The sequence below is a fragment of the Bufo bufo genome, chromosome 8 (genome assembly GCF_905171765.1).
Source record: "Bufo bufo chromosome 8, aBufBuf1.1, whole genome shotgun sequence".
NCBI lineage: Eukaryota > Metazoa > Chordata > Amphibia > Anura > Bufonidae > Bufo > Bufo bufo.
The window spans coordinates 177,442,851-177,456,212 of NC_053396.1; the positions used below are offsets into that span (position 1 = coordinate 177,442,851).

Here is a 13,362-nt window from a genome sequence, read left to right on the forward strand (position 1 = left end):
GAAGTCCAGAGCTGCATTCATAATTTTGCAGGATCCACAGCTGAAATTTTGCAGCATTCCTATGGTTTACCATGGTGATTTGTGTACTAGGAGGTGCAGTGTTTCACTGGACACTGTACCATAATCTGATATAGGGTAAACTAACAGCACATGGTCAACTGTTTCCAATGACATCCAGCAGAATTATGAAGGCAGCTCTGGAGTATAATACAGGCGGTAACAATTAAACAGTACACGATTGTGCAATGTTTTTACAGGAGTATACATTTACTCCCAATATGCAATATATGACAGCATTACATAACGCTTGTTATAATAATGATCCAATCAACTGTGAAAATAACTTTAATGTATGTAACTGAAAGAAATAGAAATAGATACATTTCTCAGTCATCATCGTCTTCCTCCTCCTCCTCTTCCTCCTCCTCTGCCTCTTCAGCAGCAGCTGCGGCCTCTTCCTGTGCTGCCTTCAGAGCATTTTCCTCCTCTACTGTGGGGTCCAAGCCTTCACTTATCTCTGGACCGCTTGGGTACTCGGGCTGGGGTGAAGGAGGTGCAGGGGGGCTGTACCCTTCAGGACTGTACTTTATGCCCCAACCAAAGTAGATGTTTTCAAATTTCCTGTAAAGGAACCAAATAAAAAAAAATCTAAAAATGATTCTATGACTTACGTCACTGAGTGTTTTTGTTTGGCACTTGCATGTCAATTCTTGCACTAAATTTACATCCGTGTCCATTTTCACCAAAGGACAAGCCTGGTACCTGCTGCTGTTCTCTGTCATCAGTCCCCTTGACAGTGATTGTTACCTGTTATCCCCAAAAAATGAAATGCTAGACCTCCGAACATAGAAGAGATGAAATACGTACTTGGAGCTTGCAATGGTGTAGGCTCCAGGCCACAGGTTAGAGCGGAGAACGGCGAGAGCGTACTGAGGGATGTGCGTGGAGGAGAGGTAAGCCGTCCATGGAGGTGTATTGTTGATCTCTGGTAAAAAGCAAATTATTAAGCTTTCAATGTTTGATGCAGGGGTAAGGGTACATTCGCACTAGCAGGAACAATCGCTCCTCACTGGAGACAGCAGGACCTGATGCTCCCAGCGTGATCATGTGACGTCATGACCTTGGGAGCATCAGGTCCTGCTGCCTTCATGGCGGTGCGAGTGTTTCACTACAGTTGTCATAGGTCATTTTTTTTTTTTATTTCTAACTCCCTGCCTTCCTCCCCTCATGTACCCATTTTTAACAGCCGTTAGACGGGTGAACAGTCATTAACAATGGGCCCATTGATTTCAATGGGGTCTACCTGGCCTAAAAAAATGGCCAAAATAGGACATGTCCTATTTTTTAACAGCCACTATTCACTGGTCATTAAAAACACCCATGTGAATAGCCCAATAGACTGCAATGGTTGTGAAAATGGCAGTGTGGCAGTCGTGTGAATGTTGCTCACAACAGTCAATAGGCGACTATGCAACACATGACCATGCAGCAGCTCTCTAGCTAAGCGGCCCTCCTCCCTTTATCATGTCTGCTAAAGCCAGCTTCACAGGTTGGTGCTAGTACAACAATGTGAATTTTACCCATTCAACAGCTTTGGTAGTCTAACCCCCCCTCCCATGCTCTTGGATGGATCAGCACTGTGCACCTCTGCAGGTGGGGTGGGAAACACACAATGCAAAGGGCAGTCTGAGAATCTGCAGCCATTTTACACAAATGGGACAAACTGCGGCCTCAACATTGAGAAGGAGGGCACCAAGTATGTCACCAATACACTGTACATGTATAGTGACAGTTTAACTGTGATCCTGAGGGTCACTTTAATATTTTTAGGCCTGAGAAGTTGATGAAGTTCTGGTACCTGCATCTTCTGAGAGTGGAGTGAGCAGTGGTGGCCCCACTTCAGGCTCGGGTTCCTCTTCATCTTCCTTCTCTTCCTCCTCTCCTTCCTCTTCTTCCATTTCCTCCTCAGATTTCATTGCTGTATTAAACCAAACGCAACGTCCCTGAGGGAGATGAAATAAATGTAAGGACAACGCAAAGCTAGACCCTATAGCTACCTGTACTGTATATACAGTATCAATGGCCGTTTTTTCACCTGTGGCAAAACATGCTGGACATGATGAACCCAACTAGACAAATTCTCCACCAGGTCAGTCACTGGAATGCCCTCAAACTCCGGGTTCTCCTCATAGGTGTCTCTTGTTGCCCCTTCCTCTTCTTCTTCACCTTCCTCTTCTCCAAACTGGTAGTAGCCCAGGGGACTAACATGGGTTCCTGCTGAAATCCGGGCAATCTGAGCACGTAGAAGATTAGCTTCTGTCCCTGGAAATGGTGGGTAGGTGATGACTGGGGCATCAAGATTTCCAGTGAAGAGACGCTTGATCTGTTAATTGATGATAAAGATTGAAGGTAAGACACAAGTAGGTACATGAGTGAAAACCACAAAATATGAATACCATCAGATACCTTTCTTGCGGCTGTGATCTGTGCCGGTGTTACCGGTGGAAGTCTGATCCATTCTGCCCCAGCTTCAGTACATACAAAGTACACATATTTATTGATTCCTGTACCATTTTCTTCACGGGGAACCACAGGAGGAGGATGGTAAGTAGACTTAGGGGGCAAGTCTTCTGCCTCTTCTTTTTCCTCCTCATCTTCTTCCTCGGCTGTGGCCTTCTCTTCTTCTTCCGCATCCTCTTCTGCTTCTTCATCTTCTCCTTCACGAAACTGCACCTCTGCCACCAAATAACTGCCACCCGTACCAAGGATCTTGCCCCAGAAGCGACAGTACTGGAGTGGACGGGGGTCAGTGAGTCGTTTCATGGCAAGTGCTATCCGTACAGTCTCGTCTCGCCCTAGGCTCAACCCTCCTTGTTGGAGAAGATGAGCGAGGTCATACAGGTTGGGAAGAGGAGAGTCTGTCTGTGAATGAAAATAAGGAGGTACATTTTAGAAATCTCGGATGACATTCCAAGATACTGCTTCACAGTGACAAGCTGTCAATCTAGGAGTTGAACCCCCATGGACAAATAGACAATATTATACTTTATGAAGTGTACAGTAGATTGGGGGGGTCTCCTTACCGAAAAACATCTTCAGGTACTGTATGCCTTAGTGACATGCCAAAGGATGGTGAAGGGTGCACTCCACTTTGCCAAAGGAGACCCCGCTGGGGCTCATGATAGCCGTGGCTTTAGCAGCTGAATCCCTAGTGATCAGTGTGATCAGTTGTTCCTGCTGGGAGAAGCTGTGGGTACTTGAACCTTTTGCCCAACAGCGGCCACTACGTGAAAAATGTGGTATTACATGACATCCAATAAGATGAATGGGCAACCATGTAATACATGATTGTGCTGAGTCCTCCAGAGCAATGGCCAGTCCCTGGTCTGGAGCAGGGGACGCCCACTCTATATAGTCATAGTAGGGCACATGGACAGATGTTTTTCTGATGAGACATCCTTTTAAAGGGTTATTCCCATCTAGACATTTATGGAATATCCGCAAGATATGCCATAAATGTCTTATAGTTGCAGGGCCCCTCTTTGGGACCGCACTTCATAAAAATTTTATTAACCAGCACCCATCTTGTGGATGTTAAGAGGCAGCTGTGCATAAATGGCTCTCTCCATTCACTTCTATATAAATAACCAAGTAAGAATGGGGCAAAAATCGGGAACGAGCTTTTGCAATTGTAGTCACCCCATCATCTGCCCCATGTAAAAGACTCTTAACCCTTTGTGCGGTCTTTAAACATGGCGCCTGTTCACGCGTGCAGCGGGCACCATACCCGGCGGGTCTCTGCTGTTTCAAACTGCAGAGGCCCGTGGCTAATATCCGTGAGCGTGCAATAATGCCGATCGCGGAGATTACAGCCTTTAGATGCCGTGATCAAGTGTAATCACGGCATCTAAAGGGTGAACAAATAATACCGTGCGGTGATCGGGGATGCAGGCAATTAATTCTAATAGGCCAAGTCTCTCTGAAGAGACCCAGCCTATTAGAGCTGCAATTCCTATGTTCCAGCAGGTGGCAGGCCAACATAGGAAATCAGCAATCTATGTATTTCTATATGAGAGTATAGAAATATTCTATAAAAATAAAGTAGTGGACATTGTAGCCTCCTAAAGAGGCTACAAAAAATATATATATTTAAAAAAAAAAAAGTTAAATAATATAAACAAATATAAAAATTTAAATCACCCCCTTTCCTTAGAATAAAAAAATAAATACATAAATAATAAAATATACAAACATCATGGGCATCACCGCATCTGAAAACGCCTGTACTATGAAAATATAAAAATATTTTTCCAAAATGGCAAATTACGTAATGGAAAAAAGTATCAAAATGGCATCCACCATTTTTTCATCACTTCTCTTACCCCAAAAAAATTCAACAAAATGTGATCAAAGAGACACACACTCCAAAATGGTATCAATGAAGACTACAGATCGACCTGCAAAAAATGAGCCCCCACACAGCTCAGTAGACATAACCATAAGGCCTCATGCACACGACAGTATTTTTTCACGGTCCGCAAAACGGGGTTCCGTTGTTCCGTGATCCGTGTCCGTTTTTTCTTCCGTGTGTCTTCCTTGATTTTTGGAGGATCACCAGACATCTAAGTCAAGTTTGCCTTGAAAATGATAGGAAAAAACTGACACGGATGGCGGATGCGGATGACAAACGGTGCATTTTCCGAGTTTTCAACGGACCCATTGAAAGTCAATGGGTCCGCAGAAAATCACGGAAAACGGGACAACGGACACGGAACCCAACAACGGTCGTGTGCATGAGGCCTAAAAAAGGATTTTTTTTTCCCAATTCCACCCCATTTGGAATTTTTTCCCACTTCCCACTATATGGTATGCCATATTAAATGATGGCACTAGAAAGTACAACTTGTCTTGCAAAAAAACAAGCCCTCATACAGCTATGTGAACGAAAAAATAAAAAAGTTATGGCTCCAGGAAGACAGGGAAGAAAAATGAAAAAAACTCTGGTATCCAAATCTGTCACCATAATCTTGGAATTTTATCTGGAACACTCCATGAGTAGTACTGCAGATAAGGAGTCCAGGTCACTATTCCTTTTTTATTTTCCTGCGGCCCCCGGCTCCCCCACTGACAGCGCATAAAGCACTGAAGTACACAGTCCGCACTGCTCTGCTGTTCTAGTCTACAATCACGGTGACAGATTCCCTTGAAAGGGGTTTTCCAGGATTTTAATACTGATGATCTATCCTCAGGATCGGTTTGAAGATGCCATGGCACTCCGGTGAGCTCTGTGGCCTCCCTGCGGCTTACCAAGCACAGCGCCGTCCATTGTATAGTTCAATAGAGAAAAAGAATATCCCACGGCGCAAGAACCACCCAGTAGTTGGAATAGAATGAGGGTTCTTTTTTATTAAGCAAGCGGTACAACGCGTTTCGGGGATATACCCCTTCTTCAGGTACAAATGACTTGCCGTGGGATATTCTTATTCTCTTTTGAACTACTGGCTTTCTGAGGGATTCCAGGCATCCCTGAACAGAAGCACTCATCCCGGGCTGCATACCATCCGCCGTGAGGGGCTTATGCCAACCTGACATACGTCTACATTAGAGATGTGCCTAATTTAGCACAACTCTACCAGGTGAGCCTCCATTTTTTGGAGATACTACTTATTACCTATCTAAAACGTTATTACCCTATGGTGCGCCATTTTTTTGTTCTACAGCTGAACGAAGCCTGCTTTTATTATTGTCCATTGTATAGTGGCTGTGCTTGGTATCACAGCTCAGCTCCGTTCACTTGAATGGGACTGAGCTACGCCTAGGCCATGTGACCGATGTACGGTAACGTCACATGACCTAGGAAGAGGATCTTCAAACAGCTGATCGGCGGGGGTGCCAGGAGTTGGACCCTGACCAATCAGATACTGATGACCTTTCCAGAGGATCGGTCATCAGTATTAAACACTCGGAAAACTCCTTTAAATCAGCCCTGCTCCATGCACTTGCACCGCCATCTTCCATGCTATGTTGTGATTCCCTCCCCATCTTTTGGCCCCTTGTGTCCTCACCATTTCTCCATCTCCTTCCATCTCGTCAGCTTCTCCTGCACCGCGAGCGAACAGCGCACGGTGGGATTCTGCCTTCATAACCGTGGGGGGGTCATCTGTCAGGGGGCGCAGGGAAGGAAGTCCTTTGTTCAGTCTAGACCAGTGCAGTTCTGCACTCATCTGCTCCAGGGTCTCCAGGGCATTAGGGGGGCGCTCTGACAGGATCCGGGACAGAAGGGCAGAAAGGTGTGCATATCTGTGGAATAAATATAGAGGCTTCATGCGTTGCTATGGTAACACACCGATTTTCTTTAAGACCTCTCAGCAACCCATGTGGGAGCTCTTACCATGACCATATGGGCGGTCACCCTGCAGCAATAGAGGAGATCGATCCAAACTGCTGCAAAGTATAACAGGAGCTGTTGTCAATAGCAACCAATCAGATTCCAGCTCTGATATATCGGAGTCCATTTGGTAAAAGAAAGCAGCAATCTAATTGGTTGCTATGGGCAATGCCTCTTATTTTAAGTTTGTCAAAATCAATCAACCAGGTTCCAGCTTTCATATATCGGAGGCCATTTGGAAAAAAAAAAGCAGCAATCTTATTGGTTGGTATGGGCAAGTCCTCTTTTTTTAACATTGTCTCAGGATCCAGCCCTCATGTGTCAGAGGCCCTTTTGGAAACAGTAAGCAGCAATCTGATTGGTTGCCATGGGCAATGCCTTTTTTTTTTTTTACTTTGTCAGTAGCAACCAATCAGGTTCCAGCTCTCATTTATCAGAGGCCATTTGGAGAAGGAAAGCAGCAATCTGATTGGTTGCTATATCTCCCCTATTGTGCTGTGTGCCACTATGTGTGGAACCATAAGTCCCAGCATTTTCAGTTCTAGAAGAGGCAGACAGCGGCATACACTGCCCACAGGGTAATATCTGACCCCTCCCCACTTACAGGCTGACTCCGGACGGACCCGCTTGCAGAAGATAGGCTTTGGCATATTTAATCTGCAGCTCCTGGGGATCTGGAGCGACCTCAGCCGGGTTCTCCGACATCTTCAATGATCCTTGCAACGACCCGAACACGGGGATCGTCAGCACCGAGCGCGATCCGAGCGGCTGCCTCTTTAAACGTCCTCTCTACTTCTGCGTCTACGGTTGCTGGGGCAACCGCTGGGACCGTCTTCCGTTGCTAGGCGCTCAATCAACACTTCCGGATCATGTGACTAAATCCTGTGATCATGTGACTAAATCCTGCGTGCATGGCATGCTGGTAATTGTAGTTTACATATGAGAAGGCGTGCTGTATTCTAAATAGATGTAAATTACTGCGCGGTAATAATAACAGTATTACATGTCCGTCTGTAAAAAGATTTATCATACTGTAACCTGAGGCTATATATATATATATAGTAATTTCATCCGCCATCCATTCATTTGCCACATTTCCCAACAAAAAATACCAGCTAAGTTTATGTGGGTTAAAAGGGGGAGTGGTCTGGGCGTGGCTTAACGCTGGATGTTATTTGACACCAATGGATTGATCAAATTTAGATTTTTGCTTCATTTTTAATATAAAGTGCAACTGAAAATGATGCATTGTCCTTATGTGTGAACAGCTGTAATTAGAGAGATAGTAGTGGTATCCTTGGAAACTAGAAAATCATTAAATTTACAAACAAGGACCCTTGTTATGGGCAAAAAATGGCCCAACAGAATTAGTACATATAGTGTCCAAATGATGGCAAGTAAAATGGCAAAAATTCATGAAAGGAAAGGGACAGGGTTATTGGACAGTGTGAATAGGAAACAAAGAGCAGGGAGCACTTTCCCTGTAGAGGCCCTAGGTAAACCTCAGCCCAGGGACAGCCCCTAATGGTGGGGTCTCCCTGTCCTCGGGCCTGTCCTACAAGACCCTGGAATGCCCTAAATAGTTTGGATTATTAATAACAACATCCTGACGCGTTTCCCCCGGATGGGTTCCTCAGGGGGTCGGTAAGAGTAAAAAATAGTCCCATCTACATTGACAATATATTTGATATGGTAAGAAGAACACAAAATGCGACAGGTTAGGCAGACTAAGTGATGGGTGCCAGATACATCACATGTTCCTGACGGGCTTTTGGGAGAGGATACAACCTACAAATGAAAAGACAACTATATGTGCCCATGAGGAGAAACCAGGTAACAACAGAATCGCAATATGCACCATAGAAGGTCTCCTCACATGTGAAGTGCCCCATCAGTCGCCAGACTGCCTCAGGTAGGGTGCTCGATGAAGCAGTGAGGCATTTTATTCAGGGGGGATTTTAATAGGATGCCGGAAGGCGCCTCACAGATAACGGAAGGAGCACTTCCAGTCGGTGGAACGCACGCCGTGCCTTTACTTCTGGTGTCGTGGAACGCATGCGTCACTTCCGGTTTGGTGAAACGCATGTGTTCCAGTGTGTACCCGGAAGCAGGGGCGTAGCTAGAAATGCATGGGCCCCATAGCAAAAAAAAATTATGGCCCCCCCCCCCCCCCTCTGTGCCATCCACAGATCCCCCTCCCCTAAATAGTGCCATCCACAGATCCCCCTCCCCTAAATAGTGCCATCAACAGATCCCCCTCCCCTAAATAGTGCCATACACAGATCCCCCCTCCCCTAAATAGTGCCATCCACAGATCCCCCCTCCCCTAAATAGTGCCATCCACAGATCCCCCCTCCCCTAAATAGTGCCATCCACAGATCCCCCCTCCCCTAAATAGTGCCATCCACAGATCCCCCTCCCCTAAATAGTGCCATCCACAGATCCCCCCTCCCCTAAATAGTGCCATCCACAGTTCCCCCTCCCCTAAATAGTGCCATACACAGATCCCCCTCCCCTAAATAGTGCCATCAACAGATCCCCCCTCCCCTAAATAGTGCCATCCACAGATCCCCCTCCCCTAAATAGTGCCATACACAGATCCCTCTCCCCTAAATAGTGCCATCCACAGATCCCCCCTCCCCTAAATAGTGCCATCCACAGATCCCCCCTCCCCTAAATAGTGCCATCCACAGATCCCCCCTCCCCTAAATAGTGCCATCCACAGATCCCCCTCCCCTAAATAGTGCCATCCACAGATCCCCCCTCCCCTAAATAGTGCCATCCACAGTTCCCCCTCCACTAAATAGTGCCATCCACAGATCCCCCCTCCCCTAAATAGTGCCATCCACAGATCCCCCTCCCCTAAACAGTGCCATACACAGATCCCCCTCCCCTAAATAGTGCCATCAACAGATCCCCCCTCCCCTAAATAGTGCCATCCACAGATCCCCCTCCCCTAAACAGTGCCATCCACAGATCCCCCTCCCCTAAATAGTGCCATTAACAGATCCCCCTCCCCTAAACAGTGCCATCCACAGATCCCTCTCCCCTAAATAGTGCCATCCACAGATCCCTCTCCCCTAAATGGTGCCATCCACAGATCCCCCTCCCCTAAATAGTGCCATACACAGATCCCCCTCCCCTAAATAGTGCCATCAACAGATCCCCCCTCCCCTAAATAGTGCCATCCACAGATCCCCCCCTCCCCTAAATAGTGCCATCAACAGATCCCCCCTCCCCTAAATAGTGCCATCCACAGATCCCTCTCCCCTAAATAGTGCCATCCACAGATCCCTCTCCCCTAAATAGTGCCATCCACAGATCCCCCCTCCCCTAAATAGTGCCATCCACAGTGCCATCCACACTCCCCTAAATAGTGCCATACACAGATCCCCCTCCCCTGAACAGTGCCATCCACAGTATCAGGTGCCTCTCTCTCCCCCCCCCCATGTGCCAGTATCAGGTGCCAACCCCCCCCCCCCCCCAGGTGCCAGTATCAGGTCAGGTGCCAACCCCCCTCCCCCCATGTGCCAGTATCAAGTTCCCCCCCCCCCCCCCCCCCCATGGCAGTAACAGTCGGGTATTAAAAAAAATAAAATAAACACTTCTACTTACCTCCATGTCAGCGATGCGATGCAGCCTCTTCCTGTGTCCCGCCCTGTATGTCCATATATGGAGTCACTGCTTGTATTTCAGAAAAGGTTTCTGCTGGGATTCGAACCCACGACCTTCTGTATCAGAGGCAGAGCACCTAACCTCAAGACCATAACAGCTGCATTGCTGCTGACTGAAAAATTATGAGACTTCTACTGTTATAGCTGGCTAAGTGTACATCTATACACATAGCTGCTCATATATAGACATATAGCAGAGCTGAGTGTGCTGGGATAGCTGTCATATAGAGATATAGCAGTGCTGGGTGTGTTGGGGCAGCTGTCATGTGTATAGATGTACACTTAGCCAGCTATAACAGTAGAAGTGTCAAATTTTTTCAGTCAGTTGCAATGCCTTCTTTATGGCTGTGAGGGTTAATGCTTTGCCTCTGATACACTGATACATTGGAGGTTGTGGGTTCGAATCCCAGACACATCAGGAGACTTTAGTATATATACAGTAAGATTAGAGCACATTAGCGAGGGAACATTAAGACCGCTGCTGTGAAGGGGCCCTGAACAGTAAGACATCGATATTTAACTAACTTGAAAATAAACTGTCGGGCCCCGAAGCAGCTGCTTCCCCGGTAGTTACGCCACCTCCTGGCTGCCTGTGTGTAGTGTCTGTGTGTGTTAATAAAAAAAAAAAAAAAAAAAAAAATTTGAATGCGGTCGGACGGGCCCCCTAGTGGCGTAGGGCCCCATAGCCACTGCTATGGTTGCTATGGCGATCCCTACGCCACTGCCCGGAAGGGAAGAAGGGGGCGTGTGTGAGAGGATCTCCCTATAGTCCCCGGCCTAAAGCGTTGCATATATGGTAAGAGGGCAAAATGGGACCATGTATGGGAATATAGGCAGCCTCAGAAGAACACACAGCCCTACAGGGGTAAAAAAGCCGATGATAGCTGTGACGGACTGAACCGTCACTGGGGCTGCTGGAGAAGCCTGAGGGCCAGCCTCCTTCCTACGGACTATGGACCCAGAACTATGGAGACCCCCTCAGACCTTTTGGGGTTACAAGGAACTATGAACCCTTATTTATGTGTGGAATTTATATGCCACATATTTCCTATTGCCCATTAATTTGCAGGGTGTGGATTCAGCAACACAAAAAGGGTTAACTCTGCACTGAGACTCCCACTGATTGTGTTAGTGATGGGATTCTAGGAGTAGCCGACTCCGGTGTAGATGAGTAGATCACCCTATGATACACTCAGGAGATAATCCCGATTCCCATCACATGTGTCTCCTCTCTCCCTATTCATTCATTATGGAGGTGGTTACTGTGTCGAGTGGAGTGCTTGGAAAACTCGGGAAGCGCTAGGAGCATCCATCAACGGAGGTACCCAGTCGGGGTGCCAGAAGATCCGTTACATTGGTGGTAAGCAGTGGGATGGCGTCCTAGTGCGAGGGGAAGCAGCTCGAAGACACCGTTGATGGTGTATATTGAGGGCAACACTAGTATCCGTACAGCGCCCCTGTCTACAGCAGGATGGAATCGGATATTCTTCGGACAGCGTTCCACTACGAGGAGGAGGATGACCCGAACTGGAGGTCCAGAAAGGGGTCTGGCACGAGGCCCTGGAAGATGTACAGCGTCGGCGGGGCGAGAGTCTCCCCAGTGAGGAGCAGCAGTTGCGGATGCGAGTGGCCCTGCGAATGCCCCTTCTGGTAAAGCAGCCCCTGGATGAGTGGGTGACAGAACTCGAGAGCCTGGTATGGAAGGAGCTTTGGCTAGACAACGCCTACAGGGCACTCTGGTGGTATGTGATTCGGCACTCCCCCTTGATGGCTGAGCACGACAGACCCGAGGGTGAGGATTATGATGGCCCTGGCCTGTTGTTTGAGACCTTCACAGAACCGGAGTTCGGAGATGCTGGAGCGTCCCGGTTCTGGGATATCTATGACTACAGGGAAGCTATGCATGATTGGGCTACAGCGAGAGAGGTGAGACAAGACCTGGCATCTCTAGTGACAAAGGAGTGGGAGCTGGAGCAGGATTACCAATACTTCTTCAGCTCAATTCGGCCCCAATATACACTGCCAGAGAGCTGGGTGTCAGTCCCATACCTAAAACCCTACAGCTGGGAAGACCCGACTGAAGTATCCCCTACTTCAGTACCAGCTACGGAGGTAGGGGACCTCATAGACTGGTCCTGGGTGGAACCCCATATGGCAGGTGGAGATGGGACCGAGATCTCTCCACCGGCCCTACAGGGATGCTGGGTGGTCGGCCCAGATCCCCAACGGCAGCCGGAGTTTCAGGGAGTAGGGACAGTCGGTCCTGCTCCCCAGCGGCAGTATGTTTTGCAGGGAGAGGAGAGCATCGTCTCCATTCCCCAGCGGCAGTGTACTTTGAAGGGAGAGGAGACAACCGGTCTCTCTTCCCAACCACAGGGGGACAGCACCTCTAACACCGATGGTGCAGATGGGACCGCGGTCTCTGCACCAGACCTACAGGGATGCTGGACGGCTAGTACAGATCCCCCACCAACCCCGCAGGAATGCCAGGAGGAGCATTTAAGCAATCCCTCCTCTCCACAGCCGATCGGCAACAAGGTCCTTGGGGTAGGATTCCCTGACCCCATCCCAGCGGAAAAGCTGGCATCTGGGCAGAGCCCAGTCGGCCTCTGCCCTCCCCTATCCTCTTGTCCAGAGGCGGACTCCCCACAGGCTACCCCAGCGGAAGAGCTGGCATCTGGGCAGAGCACAGTTGGCCTCTTCCCTCCCCTATCCTCTTGTCCAGAGGCTGACTCCCCACAGGCTACCCCAGTGAAAGAGCTGGCATCTGGGCAGAGCCCAGTCGGCCTCTGCCCTCCCCTATACTCTTGTCCAGAGGCTGACTCCCCACAGGCTACCCCAGTGGAAGAGCTGGCATCTGGGCAGAGCGTGGTTGGCCTCTGCCCACCAAGTACCCACAGCTCCAAGCTAGAGAACAACAATGAAGCAAGGAGTAGCAGACGCCCACTCAACAGCTGGGGACATACAGAACAGAGCCAGGCCCCAGAGTTCAACAGGACCAGTGTTTGTTTGTGGGTGGGTTACTCGACTAACTCAGGCACCGACCGACAGGAGGTCAGGTACCTGGTTAGTCTACTGTTGGGAGGGGAGAAATGTGACGGACTGAAACGTCACTGGGCCAGCCTCCTTCCTACGGACTATGGACCCAGAACTATGGAGACCCCCTCAGACCTTTTGGGGTTACAAGGAACTATGAACCCTGATTTAGGTGTGGAATTTATATGCCACATATTTACTATTGCCCATTAATTTGCAGGGTGTGGATTCAGCAACACAAAAGGGGTTAACTCTGCACTGAGA

The 13,362-nt window shown here is 48.3% G+C and overlaps 1 protein-coding gene across 1 annotated transcript; it reads right to left on the minus strand.

Moving 5' to 3' along the window:
• Nucleotides 1-329: 329 nt before the first annotated feature.
• LOC121009359 (radial spoke head protein 6 homolog A-like) lies at nt 330-7,192 on the minus strand. The gene is made up of 7 exons (XM_040442419.1): nt 6,993-7,192; nt 6,066-6,300; nt 2,467-2,922; nt 2,096-2,383; nt 1,859-2,003; nt 868-985; nt 330-621 (listed from the first exon to the last, which is right to left on the minus strand). Exons 1-7 carry the CDS (start codon nt 7,091-7,093, stop codon nt 387-389), a joined length of 1,578 nt encoding a protein of 525 aa, XP_040298353.1. The 5' UTR covers nt 7,094-7,192; the 3' UTR covers nt 330-386.
• Between the last annotated feature and the right edge of the window lie 6,170 nt (nt 7,193-13,362).

Bases quoted from the DNA above. Each gene is read 5' to 3' on its own strand.
- LOC121009359 (XM_040442419.1), bottom strand. From the start codon at position 7,093: ATGTCGGAGAACCCGGCTGAGGTCGCTCCAGATCCCCAGGAGCTGCAG. The intron at 6,301-6,992 runs GTAAGTGGGGAG...TTTATTCCACAG, and splicing joins GGTCCGTCCGGAGTCAGCCT to ATATGCACACCTTTCTGCCC. The intron at 986-1,858 runs GTACCAGAACTT...GCTTTTTACCAG, and splicing joins TCCACTCTCAGAAGATGCAG to AGATCAACAATACACCTCCA.